This window comes from Talpa europaea (genome assembly GCF_964194135.1).
Source record: "Talpa europaea genome assembly, chromosome: 13".
Lineage (NCBI taxonomy): Eukaryota > Metazoa > Chordata > Mammalia > Eulipotyphla > Talpidae > Talpa > Talpa europaea.
This window is the reverse complement of record NC_140080.1, coordinates 99699427-99717561: the sequence shown is the minus strand read 5'-3', so window position 1 is coordinate 99717561 and position 18135 is coordinate 99699427. Positions and strand designations below refer to the sequence as shown.

Below are 18135 nucleotides of genomic sequence, written 5' to 3'. Positions count from 1 at the left end.
TCCCCACGAGGCCACGTCAGACTCAGCCCCGCCCACCGGCACGTGCTGACCGGACGGCAGGAGGACCGAGGGCGGGCCAGGCAGGGGCAGGCCAGGCTCAAGCAGCCTGGGCAGGACCCGCCTCTTCGGGAGGGCAGCGGGAGGGGACGCGGCCACGGCTCTCGCCCACACTGTCCCGCTTTGGGCGGCGCGGGAGCCTGCGCTCTGTGCCCGGGTCTCAAGATTCCCTTCCAGACCCAAGGCCTCGCTGCAGACCCTCAGGAGACCCACCTTCGCTCCTGCAGCCCAGTGTGACGCCCCCTCCTGGGGCCCGCGGGAGCCCAGGGACTGCCTCCTCAGGTCCGGGCCCCGGGACAGGCAGGGGCACAGCCTGCCAGGCCAGAGGGGCCGTGCGGGCTGCACCCGCCCAGGGACCATGGGCCGTGGCCGCCTCCCCACCCCGAGGCCGCGCCTGCCGCGCGGGCAGCAGGGAAGGAGCCCCATTAGTGCTGATCAAAGGCTGCTTCGCACGGAAACGCCACATTTAGCATCTCTAATTAAAACCACACTGAGAAGGCCCGGCTTTCCCTCCGCCGCGGGCGCAATGCCACGCAGGGCTGTGACACCCCCGGCCGCCCCAGACAGCCACGCCCGCGCTGGCCGCCCTGCCCCGCAGCACGGCGTCTGGAGGCAACACGCCAGGCGGGCCAGGACACAGGCGGGGCAGGGGCAGGCCCCGGTCACTGCGCAGCCCCCGTGGCCACGACCGCCCGCTGGACCCTGGCCCAGCCCAAGGCCCACCGCTGGCCCGGCCAGTGCCATCGTCCCTGCAGTGACTGCCCAAGTGGGGGGGCCCCACTGGGGTCAGGGCCCTGAATCTCCACCTTCCTTGGGGACAGCCCTTGGGCCCGTTGGTCAGACAACAAACCACACAGGAGCGGCTTCCGGGCCAGTGGGCAGCAAAGCGCACAGGAGCGGCTCCAGGGCCAGCAGCTACTCCCTCAGCACAGAGGGCAGCGGACAGAGGCCAGCGTTCAGGAGGACGCTTGACCCGGGGACCTGGCCACGAGTGACCTGAGGCCAGTGGCGGGGCTGGTCCAAGGCCGAGGAGCAGGCCCTGTCACCGCGTGGGCAGTACTGGTCACATCCTGTGCCCACATGACCCGACCCGGGGTCCAGGCCAGCCCTGCCCTGCCCCAAGGTGTGCCGGTCCCACCTCGGCTGTCTGTGCTGACGTGGGGCGGCCTGACGTGGAAGCCGCCGGGCTCCGGGGGGGCCAGGCTGCCCAGGGCTGAGCCAGCCACCCCCCCACCACATGGCCCACCCCGGAGGCAGTGGGGAGGAAGGCGGTCCCCCCACCCCAGTCTCTCGAGCGAGTCCGTGGGGCCGGGATTAGGTGCTTGGGGAGGCAAAGGGTGGGGCTAAGGGTGTAGACAGTGGGGCCCAGCCAAGGGCTGCCCCGAGACACAGCTGCCCACCCCCCACAGGTCCCGGCCTGTGTTTCTCACACTGTCCCCAGGGGTATCGGCCCCGCCTGGCCCACCCTCTGCAAACCGAGACCCGAGGGTGGGCGAGGGAGGCCCGTTGCGCTCAGAGGGCCCGGCCGCTGCGAGGGTGGGGGCGGCACGGGTCATCGCCCAGCCTGGGAGCCGCCCCATCCGCCGAGCCCTCCCTGCACCTCATTCCCAGGTGAGTGCGGAGGCTGCAGGGGGCGCGGAATGAAACTGTGGAGCGGCTCCTGGAGACCGACGCAGGTCCGGCTGTGCCCAGCTATGCCCGGCTGTGCCGGCACCCATGGCGGGGCTGTGGCCCCTGCTGGCTCTGCATGTCCGTGGGGCCAGCAGGAGGGGCCACGTCCGCCCCAGCTGCATGGGGAGATGCAGCTGCAAAGTAGGGAGTCCTTTGGGGTGCATCTGCACACGGGGATGGAAATGCCATCTGCCCGCAGGCGCTGAAGAGGGCAGCGGCCGGGAACCCTGCAGCCTGCGCGGATCAGTCTCTGGCTGCAGGTCGACCGGCCTTGGAGCAGGGGCTCAGGTGGGGTCAGGTCACCCCACAGGGCGCTCAGTGCCCTCAGCCGCGGGCCCAGGTCGGCCTGTGGCCAGTTGTTTGCCCCGGCAACCTGTCTTCTGGCTTTTAGGGAGCCCTGGCTTCCCGGGACAGCGAGCCTGTCCCAGGGCGGCGGGTGCGAGGGCGGCAGACCAAACCAGAAAAGTGGCAGAAGCTTCGGACAAGTTGTGCCTGGACACAGAAGCAGTGGGCGGGTCCACCTGATGCATGGCCGGGGCGTGGCCTGTGAGGACGTGAGCGTCCAGCCGACTGGAGAGAGTCGTCAAGGACAGGCTGAGCTCGACGCCGGTTTAACAGCCCGAGAGTCAAGCTGCTCTGCGTGGTTCCCGGCCCAGACGCCGCTCAGCAGGAGACACCCGCCGGCCAGTCCAGATGAGGCGGCCCGGACCCCACGGCGGGACCCCTGGCCGAACACTGGCCTCAGCTCCAGGACCGCCACCCTGCGGCCCAGGAGCGCGGCCAGCGGCCACGGCCCAAAACGCCACGCCTTGCCGGGCTCAGGTTCCCGGGAGGCTCATTATTTATTCACACGCAGCTGCCGCCTGCGGCTCCCGGGGCTGGTGAGCCGAGCGGGGCTGCTGACCCGCTGGCCCAGATGGCGTGGCCTGCGGGGAGGACGACGCCAGGCCGGGGAGCTCGGCTTGCAGGAGGCCGCGTCTGCTCTGCGCCGGTGTCCAGGGCGGGATGGCCGGGCCCAGGTCCGAGGAGGGCGGTGCAGAGTCCTGGTCTTCCGGGGACATGCTCTGTCCTCAGGACAAAGGGGATGTGCCACCCCTCCCCAGAGTACCAGGCTGGGCGGCCTGGGAGCACTGCCCCTCGGAGACCAGGGAGAGGGTCCCTGCTGCCCAGACCCGGCCATGGCACCGAGGACGCTGCCGGGCGGGCGGGACATGGGAGAAGCAACAGCCTGAAGAGCAGCTCCGGCCCACGCCGAGGGCCCCGGGGGGCAGACGGGCAGCCCCTGTCCCCCGCGGAGGCCTCCTCTGGGCCGCAGACCAGGTTGTCCTGAGCCGCTTGCTCTGCAGCGGAAACAGCTTTTTAGCTTCAGCACAAGCCCCCCAGGCCTCGGCCTCAGCACAGCCGGGAACACGGCCGGCCCAGAGCCCCGGCCCCACCTGCCGCCCACTCGGCCCCGCCTGCTGCCCGCCACCCACTGCCCGGGCGGCTGGGTCACAGCCGGCTCCGCGGTCGCTGCTCAGACCCGAGGGGCCGTTGTCCCGCACTGGTGGCCTCGGCCGCCTGCCCTCGCCCAGTTTCTCGTCCTCCCATCGGGAAGGAAACAGACCCCAAAGCCCCCCTCGGGGCCTGCCCAGCTTGGCCTGCCCAGACAGGAGCCCGCGCGCCGGCCAGCCGCAGACAGCGAGCCCCGGAAGGAGAAGCGCGGCCCGGCCCCTCCTGCACGCCCGCCCCCCGAGCAGCCCAGCCCCGCGCCCGCACACGCCGGCGCTGAACAGACGCGCTCCTCGGGCTGCCGCGCAGATTTTAAATACTGTTTCAGGCTTCGTGGTTTCTCCAAAATGTCTCAATTTTCTCACTGTCTGCGCTGAGGAGGGCCCAGGGCTTGGTGGGGGGGAACCCGCTCTCGGGGCGGGGACACCCCAGCACAGCTCAGGAAGGGGGCGGCGACTCCCAGGGCTGCAGCGAGGAGCAGGGCGGCTGAGACGGGGCGCTCCCCGCCCGCTTGCTCCACCTCCTGCAGCCTCGAGTGAGGTGGCACTCCACGCCTGATTGGCAGGCCCAGCCTCCCCGCACCTGCCTCAGGGTCTTTGCACTTAGCACCCCTGGGGGACACATGGCCGAGTGGCTATTTAGCTAAATGCAGGCATTGCCTGACCCCCTGCCGGGCGGCTGTGCACAAAATGTCAAGCACCAGCCCGGCCCCCGCGCCTCCAGGCCGGCAGCAGGGAGGCCTGATGGCCCCGGCAGACACCCCCCAGTGCCCGCCACCCGCCTCCGATGGAGCCGCCGCGGCCCGGCCCCACCGAGAAAACAAAGATGGCGGCCTTGGTGGGCCCCCGGCCCCACGTCCAGCCCCCGCCCCACGTCCGTGCCCGGCTGCCCCCAGCCGCCACGGCCCCACGTCCGGCCCCCGCCCCCCCGTCCGAGCCCGACAGCAGCCGGCCTCCCCCTCGCGCAGCTGTTCTGCAGCTGCCCGGTCAGCGCCTCCCGCCCCGCGCTGGCCGCTGCGCGCTCCGGGCTGGGCCCCAGGGGCGGGGGCGGGTACCTGCACGCTGGGGTGTCCTCCGGCCGACGCCTTCACGGCCCCCCGGCTGCCCTCCGTCTCGTAGTGGGCTCTGTGGTGCGACTTGGGCTGCACCTCGATCCGCAGCTCGTAGGGCCCCGAGTGCGAGGGCAGCTGCCAGTCCAGGGCGGGCAGGGACGGGCTGCGGGAGAGACCAGCGTCAGCCCCGCCGACCCGCACCCCCGGCCCAGCCCGCGAGGACGGGCCGGGCCCCGCCGAGGACGCCGCGGACGCCGGTCCCGCGAGGGACGGTCTGGGAAGACCTGACCCCAGGGCGGGTACCCAGCCTGAGCCCCCCAGGATCTGAGGCGTGAGTGTGGTGTGCGCATGGGGTGTGTGGTGTGTGGTGTGGTGTCTGCGTGGTATGGTGTGTGTGGTGTCTGGCGTGGTGTGTGTGGGATGTGGGGGGTGTGCTGTGTGGGGGGGCGCATGTGTGGTGTCTGTGAGGTGCGTGGTGTATGTATGTGGGATGTGGGGGGGTGGTGTCTGTGGGGGGTGTGTGGGGTGTGTTTTGTGTGTAGTGTCTGTGGTGTGTGTGGTGTGCGTGGAGTGTGTGTGACTGCGAGGTGTGGAGTGTGTGTGTGGGGTGTTTGGGGGGTGTACGTGGGGTGTGAGCGTGGCTGGCAGCCTCTCGGCCAGGGGATTCCTGTGTCGTGCGTGTGTCTGGCGTGGCAGGTGCTCCTGGAGGGGCCGGCCGGGGGGGTCCGGGCAGGCGGGGGGCGGGGGCCACAGAGGGGCGCAGGCCGGGCCTGGGTGACGGCAGACCCCGCCGCGTGCCAGAGCAGGTCCTGGTGTGCGTCCCCGCGCGGCGGCCCTGTCAGGACCTCCCTGGAGACGCCGCTCTGCTGCGCAAGGAGCAGGACGTCCATCCTGAAGCGGGCCTGGCCGGGCAGCAAGGGGCTGAGCACGCAGACCGGGCAGGAGACGTTGCCCACTCCAGCCCGCAGGCGTGAGCCGCGCAGCTGCCCCCACCCCCTCCGCCCACTCCGGCCCTCTGGGCGCCATCTGGACCCCAGAGGGACACGGTCCCTGGCCTCGGCGCCGGGGGCTGCAGTGCCGGGCCAGTGCCGGCCGCTCTGTAGGTGAAGCTGGCCTTGGGAGCCTCGAGCCCTCACATGCTGACCCCTCGCCCGCCGTGCTCAGGGGCGGCTCGGCCCGCCATCCAGGCTCGCGCTGTGGCCCCCGCCGCCAGGCTCTGCAGTCCGCCCTGCCCACACCGCTGCCAGTTCCCAGCATGGCCACCGCTCGGGCCCCTCCGGGCACTCACTAGTTCTGACGGGAGCAGCAGCGCTGACCCACGAGGGCGGGGGCTCGACGGCGTCCACCCGGCACCCAAATCTCTCACCCCCTTTGCTGGAGACAGAAACACTGGCCCAGAGCCTCAGGGCCCGCCGGGGTGGGCACTGTCCAACATGCCCAGCAAGGGCCAGCCCCACACCATGAGGTCGCCAGGCTGGGTCTGTGGTGCACAGGGTCCCGCCACGAGGGCCCACGTCCCCAGACCCCACCAAGTGAGCAGGGCGCGAGGCCCACGCCCCCGGCCCGGACGAGGAGCCGGAGCCAGGTCCCCTCCCGTGAGTCCGACCCTCCCTGCAGACATCAGCGGCCACTGCCTCCGGGCCGCAGGGCGCTGACCGCATGGCCGTCTGCTATGTGGAGGCTGTGCCCACGGGTGCCCACGGTGCAGGGCCGGCCAGGCCCCAGCGGCTCCCTGGCTCTGCGGAGGGCAGTGGGCCGGGTGCTGGTCAGTGGGCTACAGGCTTTCTGTCTGTGCAGACCAGTTCCCCGGGACTCCGGGGCCCCGGGGACAGCCTGGGTGCTGTGGTTGGCGTCCCCAAGCCGCTGGACCTGGGCAGCACTCTGGAGACACAGCCCTGTCCGGGGCGGCAGCTGGGCCTCCCGCAGCGTCAGCGCAGTCCTGGCCTGCCAGTGGGGCCCTGCGCCCCGGGCTCCTGTCCAGCCCAGGCCGCGCCCGGGACCACCCACCTGTGCTCCTGCAGAGGCCGCCCAAGCTCACCGTCCCTGCGGACTCGTGTTGCCTGAGCTGCGCCTGCAGGGTTCTGCCCACACAGGACGGCCCCATGACCTTGGGCGAGCGGCCAGGATCTCCCCGGGGAGGACAGCTGGCCGCCCTGCGCAGCCACCCAGCTCCAGCACCCTGGGGTGCGTCCTCCCTCCGAGGCCGCCTCGGCCTAACCCTGGCGTCCAGTGTCCAGGGCACCTGCCTGGCCCAGCGCTCCGGCCTTCCCACGGAGAGGGACCATGGGGCCCTTGGAGACACCCGGGTGGGAGTCGGGGCCTTGGCGTCACGTGGGGGATGCCCAGGGACGCCCACCTCTCGGGCTTCATCACAGGGCCCAAGTCCACTCGGCCCCTCATGTGGCTGGGCCACGGACACCCAGACACCCCTGGACAGCGAGTGCCCAGCACAGGCCTGGTCAGCAACAGGGTCCAGCAGAGCAGGGCGTGAGGTCAGGGACAAGCCCAGTGCACCTGCGGACAGGCCCTGCACCTGTGCCCAGTGCACCCGGGCCCCGAGGCCACCTGGGCCTCAGCCGTCCTCAGCTGACGGGGGCCGCTGCCCCGCCCAGCCCGGCCTCCTCCCTGGAGCCACCCACCTGGCCCTGCAGGGCCTGCCTCCGGGGACAGCCCGAGGCCGCTGACCAAGGGGCTGCTGGTCCCTCTTGGCTTCCTGTTCTTGCAATCTTGTGCCTTGGTTTCCCCTTGTGTAAACCGAGATGTCCCCAGGGCCCTGGGCGCCACAGCAGGACATGGGGGCAGGGCCAGGCCAGTGCCCTCAGGCCCCACCGGGCCCACAGGCAGGCACGGGTCAGACCCGCCCTTGCCGCCGCCTCCCGCGGGCACCACAGTCCCCCCCCCCCGCTTGCGCCCACAGAGACCTCCCTGAGGCATCGCCGCGCCCGCCAGCTCTGGCCAGACAGAAATGCCCACATGGCCTCTTGGCCCGAACAGGATGGCCCGGCCCAGGGCTCCAACCCCCAAGAGTCCCAGAACCTGTCTGGCCCCCTCCTCTTGGCCCACGAGCCCCCACGGCTGTGCCCAGGGAGGGGGCGTTGGGACAGACGCCTGCCCTGTAGCCAGGGGCGGGGTCTCCAAGACATGCCATGAAGGAAGCCCATGGGGCCGCAGCGGGGTCTCGGGGGTCAGCCTGGCCAGAGGCCCCAGGGCAGAGCCCCAGGAACGAGGACCCGCCACACTCGCCTGGGGAGACCAGCTTCCACAAGGGTGGCTGGGCCTCCGCTGCCCAAGGGAGGCAGAGCCTGTGGACTTTCCATGGGTGCCGGACGTGTTTCTCTAGACCTGGCTTTTACTTAAGGGAAATCATAGCGACGGGGCCACGGCAGAGGCTCTGGAGCTCCTAAGACGCCTCCGCGTGGACGTTCACGCGTCACACCCGGCTCCGACAGGCGCTGGTCTGGGGACAGCTGGACACGGCCGCTGCCTGCGCTGCCCAGCAGTGCAAGTGCCGGCCAGACACAGCGTCCCAGAGCGCCGCCAGGTCACCACGGCCTCCTGCGTGCTCCCGGCGCCCCTGCCCTCGGGGCGGAGGCCGCACTGGGCGGCCCTCCTGGGCTTGCTCAGGCCCAGCTCCGGCAGGGCAGGCTGGAGACCGAAGTGGACGCCCGCGCGGCCGCCCGCCCCAGCGCCTCTCTGTGCCCGCCCGCCAGCCGCCCCGGAGAGGGGAGCAGGGCAGAGCGCAGGGGCCTGCTGCATCTGCCGCTGCGCTCGGGGCGAGCGCCCGTTTCACGCCTGATAAACGCGGAGCAGGGCCCCCAGGGCCGCCAGTGCCCACCTGTTGGGAAAGCTGTTTAGTTAAAAATAAAAGCTCCAAGCTGAGGAAGTGGGCCCCGAGGAGCGGCCCCGCCCCCCAGGCGGAGCTCGGCAGCTGCGGCGGCACCGGCGGTGGGGCCTCCCGGGAGGCCGTGTTGCTCTGTGCGGGGCCCCAGGGACCGCGGGGGGCGGGGTGGGCCATCTGCCGGGGCGGCCGTGGCAATCGAGGAGAGCAGGCACGGGCGGCGGCTCGGGAGCCCGGCCGTGCGGGAGGACAGGAGCTCTGTGTGCGCCGGCCACCCGCCCACCCACCCCCGCCCGGCTCGGCTGCCCTGGCCGCGGAGGGGCCTCGAGGGGACACTCGGGCCTGGGGGCGCTGGCGGGCTGCGCGGGGCAAGGGAAGGGGTGGACACGGAGGGTGGCGCCAGGGATGCGCCCCGCCCAGCGCCCGCCCGCCCGCCCGCCCGCGCTCACCTGGCGTAGGCCGCGGGGGACCGGGGCCGGGCCCAGGGGTAGGGGTGCTGCGGCACTGACAGGTACTGCTCGCAGAAGGCGCCCTTGCGGATGTGCTGGAAGGCGGGGAACTCCTCGGGCGGGAACTCGGCCGGGGGCGGCGGGGTGCCCAGGTCCTCGCCCGCCGGCTCCGTCTTGAGCGCGCCCGAGGGCACGTGGCCCAGGCCGGTCTTGCGGGCCTTGACGGGGACGCCCTCGCCCAGGTCCAGGCCGCCGTCGGTGCTCAGGGCGTTGATGGCGGCCACGATGGCGGAGCTGGTGAAGCGCGTGGAGTCGCCCAGCCAGCTGTCGTCCGTCACGCTGACCCGCGGGGAGCCGCGGGGGGACGGCGCGGGCGAGGGCTGGGGGGAGCAGGGCAGCTGCCGGCCGTCCAGGCCGTACTTCCTCTTGTTGCCGGGCGAGGAGGGCCGGGGCGAGCGGCCGCCCAGCCAGCTCTCCTCGGTGACGCTGGCGCGGGGCGAGGCGGAGGGCGAGGGCCTGGGGGAGCCCAGCAGGCCGCAGGCGCCCAGGCCGCGGGGGAAGCCCTCCTCGGGGTCCGTGGCCTTGGGGGACACGCAGGGAGACTGCCAGGGGGACGTCTGGGGGGACGCGTAGGTGTAGGAGCAGCTGGACTCGTAGGACGAGGCCTCGGAGTTGCAGCTCCGGGAGGACAGGCTGCTGGCCGGGCTCAGGCACGCGGGGTCGCGGTAGGCCTCCAGGTGGGGCAGGCCCAGCGTGGCGGTGGACGGCGAGCGCCTGGCGTGGGGGGCGACGTCCTCCACCTCTGCCTCCGGGAAGAAGGGGCCGTGGTGGTGCAGCCCCAGGTAGGGGGTGATTTCGATGCGGGGGCTCTCCAGGGCTGGGGCGCCGTTGGGCCTGGTGTGGCCGGCGGGGAGGAAGTAGCCGGGGGGCCCGCTGTCCACCGCACCGCCGTAGCCCGCGGGGTGGCCGGCCGAGAGGCCAGCGGCGGGGGCCTGCAGGTCGTGGCCGGGGGCGGACAGGGCGGGCAGCGGCAGCCCGGCCCCGAGGCCGGCGGGGTCATAGCTGTAGTGCTCTGCAAGGCAAAGAGACAGCAGGTGAGCGCGGCGCCCCGAGCGCCCGCTGTCCAGGCTGCCCACTCCGTGGGGCCTCAGGCCGCAGCCCGGAGCCAGCCCCGAGCCCCAAGGCCAGCAGGCGGCCGCCCCACGCCCCGCAGAGTGCCCCCTCGGCGAGCCACGCCAGGCCCTCCTTCCTCCTGCTCTTGAGGCAGAATCCGCCCTCCCAGGCCCCTCAGCCACGGCCCGTCTCCGGCCAGCATCCCCGCGGCAGCAGCCAGGGCAGGAACCCGCCGGCCTGTCTGTGTCGCTGCAGAGAGCGGCGTGCCCTGCGCCCAGGGGCCGGGCCTGGTCACCGGATCAGGGGCGTTGGGTGGGGGTGGATGGGGGGGGCGGGGGGGGTGTGGCGGGCGCTGGAGTTTTTGATATGGGGCCCTGGCCATTCAAGGACACCTTCCTGGGCCAATGGCTGTCCAGGTGGCCGGTCACCAGCGCCAAGGCCCCCCCCCAGGGTGGGCTGAAAGCTCAGACCTGGTCTCCCGTGGCCTTGGCTCAGGGCTCTGGCCCAGGAGCCGTCTTTCAGGGCAGACTGCCCTGCTGCCCGGCTAGAGCTAAGATGGCGACAGGCTCCTCAGAGCCTCAATCAAGCGTGTAGGTCGCCGCTGACTGCTGGCCACGAGCACCCGCTAGCCGCCAGCCTGGCAGCGACCGTGGCCGAGAGCCGCTCTCAGAGGGCCGGCTGCCCCTGCCTCCCGGGCCTGCCCCGCACCCGCCTCCAACCCGGGGCAGCCCCGGGCCTGCCCGCAGGGTGGGGGGACGGGCTCTACTCAAGGGGCGGCCCCGGGGCTGTGGCGCCGAACCCCAGGGGCGAGACCTGGAATTCAGGGCCTCCACGCACTGGGCCCCGGCTGTCCGCAGCAGCGCGCAGGGGTCCATGGCAAGTGTCACCAAGCTCCAGAGCAGGCGGGCACGGAGAGACAGACCCGAGGCCGCAATCTGCTCTGGGGCACGGCCGGGGGTGCTGTAGACAGGGCCCCCCGGGGACCGTGAGGAGGCCCCACCCACTGGCCCCAGAGCAGGGCCGGGGGCTTATCTGAGCTCAGGGCGCGTGGAGGGAGGCTCGGCCCTGCCCAGCCCTGCCGGGCCCTCCCGGCCGTGGCACCTGGGCCCTGATTTGGTTTTACTGCCCACCGAAACCAAGTTCGAGGCTGAGTATTTAACTACCCAAAGGGCGGCATTTACATGGGGTGAACGCGTCAGCGCTTTCAGGCTCTTGGCGCCAGGTCAGGACCTGTGGGGAGCACCCCCCACCTGTCCTGGGGGCCTCGGGGTACGGGGCTGCAGGGGCCCGATTTCAGGCAGGCGAGCTGGGGTGGGTGGGGCACAGGCAAATGTGAGGGGGCGGGTGCCCGAAACAGCAGCCAGCCAAGGTCCCCGCCCTCCTGCCCCCCATCCCTGAGCCTGGGGAGGCAGGCTAGGCCCTAGGGGCACAGAGGTGGGCCGGGGTGCAGGCTGCCCCTCTGCAGTCTCAGTTGCAGCCTCAGCACATCCGCCCCGAGTAGGCAAGGCCCGGACCAGCACCCCCGGGCCCTGAGCCGCCACCCCGCATCCCCCCGCACTCAGCCGGGCCTCGGCATCTGCCACCCCTCCCAGAGGCTCAGGGGTCACCCCGGTGCCCACTGCCGTCCCACTCTGAGACGGCCCCGCAGACACCATCCGTGCCCGTCCCAGGCCCGGCCCCTTCGGCACCGGCTGGGCATGAGCTGGAAATAGCGCCGGAGCCAGCCTGGCGGCCCCCTCGCCCCGGCCGGCCAGCAAGGTTGTAATTTTGCAGGTAACGGAAGCGGAGCGCTCCAGGCGGCCCGTGTGGAGACCAGGCCGTTGGCTCGGCAGCCCGGGCAGCCCCCCGGTGGCCAGCGCCCGGACAGGCCACGGGGCGGCGGGCGCCGAGGGAGGCCCAGCTGACGGGGCCAGAGGGATGGTGACAGCGTGGCCCAAAGGCCTCCCACAGCCGCTGACGGGCCCAGAGAATGTTCCAGAAGGAGCACCCTTTCTGGGTCTTGGGGCAGCCGGGCACCCAGAGACCCTGGGCCACTCCGACCGGCCCTCTGTGCGGCTCACCCAACCGCCCCGCGTTTAAGGCCGAGCGGTGCCCGCCTGCAGCTGCCTTCACCACGACCGGGCGCCCGGCCCCCAGGCCCCCAGCCCCGTCCTCGCCGGGCCTCTCCGCAAGGGGCGGGTGGCCCGGAGGGCGAGGCCCGCGTTGCGCCCTCGAGACCAGCCTCCTGGCGTGGGAGCCCCTGCGCCCCTGGGCCCAGGAGGCTGGCCAGGCCCGGCCCGACCGCGGAGTCCCGGCCCGACCGCGGAGTCCCGCTCTCCCCGCGCCGCGGCCCTGGGCGCGGGGTCCCCCGGCGGTGCTCGCGGGGCTCGGGCCATCCGGGCGCCGCGTCCTCGTGGGCCAGGCGGCTGTCCCGGGGCGCGCGGGGCCGCAGCCACCGGAGGGCGGTTGGGGCGGGGCGGGCGGGGCAGGGGGGTGCCGCCTGGCCAGGCAGGACCCGGCGCCCCCGGACGCACCGAGCGCCCCGGCCCAGCGGCCGAGAACCCCGAGGCTCCCGCGCGCCCGGCCCCGCGTCCCCAGCGGCGGGCGGGTCGGGCGGCCCCGCGGCCAGGCTGGGCGCGTCCTGCTGGAAAACCGCGTCCACCTTCGCGTCCAGCGCGAGCTCCAGGGGAGCCGCCGCCCGCGGGCGTGAGTCACGCGTTATTTCATCCCGGCCCGCGAGCGGGGGGCGGGGGGCGTCCTCGCCGCGGCTGCCCCCAGGGGCGACCTGCGCCCCCAGGACGGTCAGGGTCCCCGAGCCCGCGCCGGAGCCGGCCGGCCAGCTGTGCGGGGGCCCGGGCCGGGGGCGCGGGGGGCGCTCGGGCGGGGGCGATGGGGGGCTGGTGGGGAGACCCTGGCGGGGGGCGGGGGCTCGGGTGGGAGGGGCTCTGGCGGGGGGCTCTGTACGGGGGCTCGGCCGGGGCCGGGCGGGGGGGGGGTGGGGGGGTCTCGGCTGGGCGGGGGGGTGGGGGGGTCTCGGCGGGGGGGGTGGGGGGGCTCGGCCGGGCGGGGGGGGGGCGGGGCCGCGTCTGCACAGCCTGCGCGCGACCCTCTGCGCGGCGCGAGCTCGCTGGCAGGCCCGGGGCGCTCAGGCCGCGGGGGGCCCACGGAGCACCCCATGGAGCACCCCACGGAGCACCCCGGCCTCCCGGGGCGAGCGGGGTGCGGGCAGGAGGGCGTCTCCGCAGCCCCCCGGCCCCCGGCCCAGCTGCTCTTCGCGTCTGTGCAGAGAAAGGCAGCCGCGGGCGCGTCCCCCAGAGGCGCAGAAAACGGAGCGTTTTCTAGCAGGTTCCTCCCCCGGGGTCCGCCGTCACCAACGCGTCTTTCCCGACGCCGACTCTCCAGGGCAGCCGGCCGGCGGGGGACCCCAAGCCCCTGCGGCCGGGGGCACCGCGGGGCCACCCGACGCGCCGCGCCGCGGTGAGGCCGGCGGAGCGCCCAGGGGCGCGTGCCCGGCTGCAGCAGGGCCTGTGCCGCCCGAGGGCCAGCCCGTCGCAGGCGCCCAGCGCACCGGCCCGCCCCGCCCGCCGGCCCCGGGGCTGCGCCCGGCCCGTCCGACCTCAGCGGAAAAAGCCGGACCGCGGCCAGCGCCAGGCCCGAGACCTGCCCGCGGGCACTCCCGCGCCGCGCAGGCCTGTCGGGGGCGTCCGGACCCCGGGGCGCCGGGCAGCCTGTCGACGTGAGGCCACGGCCGACCCTGAGCCGTGTCCAGGCAGCGTCCGCTGCAGTCAGGGCGGCGGCTGGGGCCGGGCGGGGAGCCGGGTCCGGCCCGCACCGGCCGGGGAGGCGCGCCGGGGGCAGGGCTGGGCACCCGGCGCCCGAGCTGGGGGCCCGGCGGGCCAGGCAGCGTCTCCGCCGCCTCCCCCAGTTCTCCCCAGACAGCACCCCAACACACACCGGCCTTGGCCCCCAACAGCGGTGCCTGGAGGCCCCCAGCACCGGGTGGGCCCGAGAAGCGAGCGGGGGGCTGTGGTCCGGGGGTACAGGGCGGGGCCGGGTCGGGGGGCGGGACCGTGGGGGGGTGCGGAGCTTGTGGGGGGGACGGGGCGGGGGGGTGCGCGGCGTCGCGTGCCAAGCCCCCCAGCCTCAGCCCGCGGGGGGCGGGGCGCGGAGGGTTGGGGTGCCCCAGCGCCTCTGGCCGCGGGACTCTCGGGGTCTGGGGGGGCGGGGTCCTTGGTGGTCCTTCAACGCGAACCTTTACTTTCGGCAGCGCCGAGACACGAGGAGCCGGCGCGGCTCCGGGGCCCGCGCTGGTCGGGGGGGGGGGGGGGGGGCACCGGCCCGAGGGTCAGGACGGCGCGCCCGGCCGGGGGGGCGGCGGCCTCGCGCCCAGACACAGGTGGGCCCCGCCGGCCCGCGGCTCCCGCCGGGTTCAGGGGCGCCCCCGCCCACCCCGCTCCCCGCGACGGGACCCGGGTCCTCCGGCTCTGCGCCCGCGCAGGACCTGGCCGCGGGCGCCCTGGGGCGGGGCAGGCCCACGGGACGGGACAGCCGGGGCGGGGGCGGGGGCGGGGGCGGGGGGCCCCTCCGCGCCCCCGCCCGCCGGGCGCACCCACCTGGGGCGGCCGAGGCGCCCTCGCCGCTCTGGTTAAACTCGAAGAGGAAATCGAAGTCGAACTCCGGGTCCTCCAGCCCCGTCATGTCGGACGGGCCGGCGGGGCCGGCGGGGCCGCTCGCCGCGCGGCTCAAAGTCGGGGTCCGGTCCCGCCCGGGCCGCCCGCCGCCGGGGTCGGGGCGGCCGGGGCTCCCCGCGGGGCCGGGCGGCGTCGGAGCCGAGCGGGGCCCGCGGCGGGCGCGTCCCGGGGGCGGCCGGGTCGCTCGGCCCCCGGCCCGGGCACCTGCGGTCGCCGCCGGCTCCTGCGCCCTCGCCCGGCGCCCGGTAACGTGACCCGCGCCCGCCCCGCCCGCGCCCCCCGCGCCCGCCCCGCCCCGCCCCGCGCCCCCCGCGCCCGCCCCGCCCCGCGCCCCCCCGCCCCGCCCCGCCCGCCGTTTCCGGGTCGGCGCAAACAGGCCGCGCGCGGCTTCCGAGCGCCGGAGGAACTCGGGGCGCCGCGCCCCCCCCCCCCCGCCCGGCCCGCGCCCCGCCCCGCCGGGAGGCGGCCGCTGATCCCGCCGCTGATCCCGGCCCGCCCGCCGCGCCGGCCGAGGCGCCCGGAGCGCAGAAAAGAAAGTTTGCGGAGCCGACTCGGGGCGCGCGCCGCGGCGCAGGGCCGCCCCCGGGGAGCACGTGCCCGCGGCCGGGGGGCGCGGGGCGGACGCCTCCCCCGGGCCCTCGCGGGACAGCGGGGGCGCCGCCGGGGGCGCGCGCGCCCGCCCCGGCCGCGTCCTCCAGGCCTCTGGCTGCCCCTCCCGGGCCTGGCTAGCCGGGACCCCCGCGTCTCATAAATAGGTCCGGCTGGGGCCGCGGCCCCCAACACCCCGTGCGCGGCACTGCGGCCTGCGGGCGCCCAGCAGTGACCCCACAGCCCCCAGGCCCGGGTTTGAACCCTGCAGGGCCACGGGGCTCCCTCCTTTCACTTTCCCCAGCTGCGCGCCTGACTTGCCCGGGTTTGGCACCGCGGCCAACATCTGGAACATCTGGAGAGGCAGCGCAGGGTGACGGGGCGGGGCGGCCGGAGGGCACAGGCCGCGCTGCGGGGACCTGCTGTCTTCCTCTCTGCGGGGCCTCAGGCCCTGGGGGGCTGCCGCTTCCAGAAGCAGCCCGCGTGTGAGCAGCGGCCGCTGCGGCCGCCCCACAGGCCCCCAGTGCTGACCGGCCTAGTGACCGCGGGCACAGCGCGCACCCAGCCGCCCGTCGCGGGCTGGCGTTTTGCTTTGTTTTCGTTGCTGGCCTTCGGGCAAATGGAAGTTCTGTTTTCTGTTGAGAAACCGAAAACATTTCATTTTGTCTCTCTCTGTGTTGTGTTTCCTTGAAACTTCAGTCACCGTCTCACCCCACCAGAAACTTGCTCACAAACAGCAGCCCCTCTCAGCTGCCGGACCTTTTGCTCCCGTGTTCACACAAAGTGGCTCCCCTGATGGCAGTCCAGGCCCAGCCACTCCATCCTGGGGCTCCGGGACCCCACGTAGCTTCGGAGGCCAGCCAGGGGGCCACCCCTGCGGCTCCCCGCCCCCGCCCGCGGCCCCTGCGCCCAGCCCGGCGAGGGATGCTCTCCCCGATGTTTGCTTTGGCGTGTCCCGCGGAGGCTGGTGTCGGCCGGGACGGCAGCCCTGCGCGGGCAGGAGCCGGGCGCCAGAGCCCTCTATCAGGATTAGGAAACCGCGCGGTGAGCGACTGGCCGGGAACAGGCAAGCTTTGTTCTGCCCTAGCCCAGGGCCTGCAGCGCCGGCCCGGGTGGGCGGGTGGGGCTCCGCACGCGGGCCCTGCATTCTCGGGGTGGCAGTGTGTGAGCCCCGGCCAGTGCTCGCCAGCGGGAGGGAAGCTGCGGGGGCCTCCGGGCAGCAGGAAGGCCCCGGCCACGGTCCCCGAAGGTCAGCTCTTGGTCCGGCCCTCAGGGCAGTGGGCTCAGGCTGCTCCGGCCGCTCCCGCGCACCCTCCGAGGCAGGAAGCTCACAGCACCAGCTCGCAGGCTGACCTTCCCCTCGTGAGAGAAGACAGGGTCGCATGGCTGGCCAGACGGCTGGCCGCTGCGGTGGAGCAGCTGCACTGGGAACCCCACAGCATGGGGGACACTTGGGAGGGGGTGTCCAAGGCTTAACAGCAAAGCTCAACAAAATAGCTGAACCCCCTGACGGGCAGTGTGGGCGGGGAGGCGCCTGGGTTTCCACGCAGACTGGACGGCGCGAGGCGCCTTCCCCGGGGCCAGCAAGCACAGACAAGGCACAAGGTGCTGGTGCCCAGTCCGGCCCTCTGGAGGCGTCCATGGTCTTGCCGGCGTTTGGTGCAGGTGAGAGCGCCCGGAGCTGGCCGGGCAGAGGCCGAGCCGCCCTCAGGGGAGGCTGTGTGGAGCAGACACGACCTGTGCTCCTGGAGGGCCCCTCGCAGAGGGTGAGTCCCCACCACGGCGGCTTTGCCGCCTTTAACTCCCTTAATAAAACGCTGGGCAGGGGGAGGCCTAGAAGGGTGTCCCTGGCCCTGCGCTGCCCTCGCCGGGTTACTCAGCTCTTTTCTGGGCCAGCGCAGGCGCCAGCTGGGCTGCGGGAGACTCGGTGGTTCTGCACGTGTGCGGGGTCCCCCCAAGGGCGGCAGAGGGGGACATTGGGCCCTGCTGGGGTCCTGAGCCCCTTGCTGGCCCTGGGCTGGGCCACCGCGCCGGGCCACCAGGCCACAGGGAGCCGCCCCGCCAGCCTTTGCTGCAAACCGGCAGCCCACGGCGCGCCGAGGCGTCTCCGGCTGGTGTCAAGGCTGCGAGGTCGCAAAATGGCTTTAATTAGGGGCCGTGCTGGGACCACGCAGCCCAGGGCTCTCGGCGGCCGGGCGCGCGCTGCGCAGCCTCCGGTTTCGGCGGGAGGAGTCTGCCCGGCCCGGGCTGGGACGGAGTCTGCCCGGGCTGCGCTCCAGGAGGGGCGCGGAGCCCCCGACCCGGCCGTCTGGGAAGCCTCGGGTGGCCTCGCGCCACGGGGCAGAGACGGGCCGGCGTTCGTTCGGCCCCAAAGAAAGCGCCTTTCATGCCAGGATGTCCTTTGTGGTTCTCGCAGCCCAAACCCCGCCGGTCCCCAAACCGCCTCCATTTGAACCGAGTTTCCGCGGCCGGGCGGCCGCGAGGCTGCCCCGCGGGGGCCAAGTGCGCGCGCCCGGCTCGCCGCGAGGAGGCACCGATTGGCAAGGGGCGCGCTCGGAGCCAGGGCTGCCCCGGGGACACCCGGGGGGCGCGATTCCCAGCCCGTGCCGCGCCCGCCGCGCGTCTCCAGCGCGCAGACCCCGCCGGCCGGTCCCCCCGCCGGACCCCGCGGGACCCGCCGGAGCCGCCGGCGCGGGCGGGGGGGCGCGGGGCGGGCGGGGCGGGGGCCGGCGGGGGGCGGCGGCGCGCCGGGCTTACCTTCCTCCGCCGACTTCATGGTGCCGCCGGCGCGCGGCGCGGGCCCCAAAGTTTCTGGGCTCCCGCGGGCTGCAGCCCGAGGGCCGAGTGGAAACTTGGACGCGCCCGGGAAGCCGGTGCTTGGCATCCACGCGGCGCGGCGGGGCGGGCGCGGCGGGGCGGGCGCGTCCCGGGGCGGCGGACCCGGCGCGGACCCCTCGGCCGGGCTCAGCGCCGCGCGCGCGGGGGGGCGGCCATGGGGCGCGGGCGGCGGCCCCGACGAGCGCGCGGCGGCCGGTGTGCGCCGCCCGGTGTCCGCGCCGCGCCGGAGTCGGGGCTCTCCGCGCTCTGACGCAGCCGCCGCGGCCGCCCGCCCTTTTAAAGCTGGAAAACACCTCCCCCGCCCCCCGCCCCCCGCGCCCGCGCCCGCGCCCGCGCCCGCCGCCGGCCCCCTCCCCGCGTGACATCACG

The 18135-nt window shown here is 74.5% G+C and overlaps 1 protein-coding gene across 2 annotated transcripts in view; it reads right to left on the bottom strand.

Annotated features, from left to right (window-relative positions):
• The window catches only part of NFATC1 (nuclear factor of activated T cells 1), a gene marked incomplete at both ends in the record, with an annotated part of 48148 nt that extends 30336 nt beyond the window's left edge, over window positions 1-17812 (bottom strand). Inside the window, 3 exons of one of the 2 annotated variants that reach the window (XM_084252912.1) lie at window positions 4274-4433; window positions 8558-9629; window positions 17686-17812. In XM_084252912.1, coding sequence (XP_084109038.1) covers window positions 4274-4433; window positions 8558-9629; window positions 17686-17812 — 1359 coding nt within the window. Of the gene's footprint in view, window positions 1-4273; window positions 4434-8557; window positions 9630-14262; window positions 14437-17685 lie in introns of those variants that run through there. The other variant, XM_084252913.1, reaches the window with a different exon arrangement.
• Between the last annotated feature and the right edge of the window lie 323 nt (window positions 17813-18135).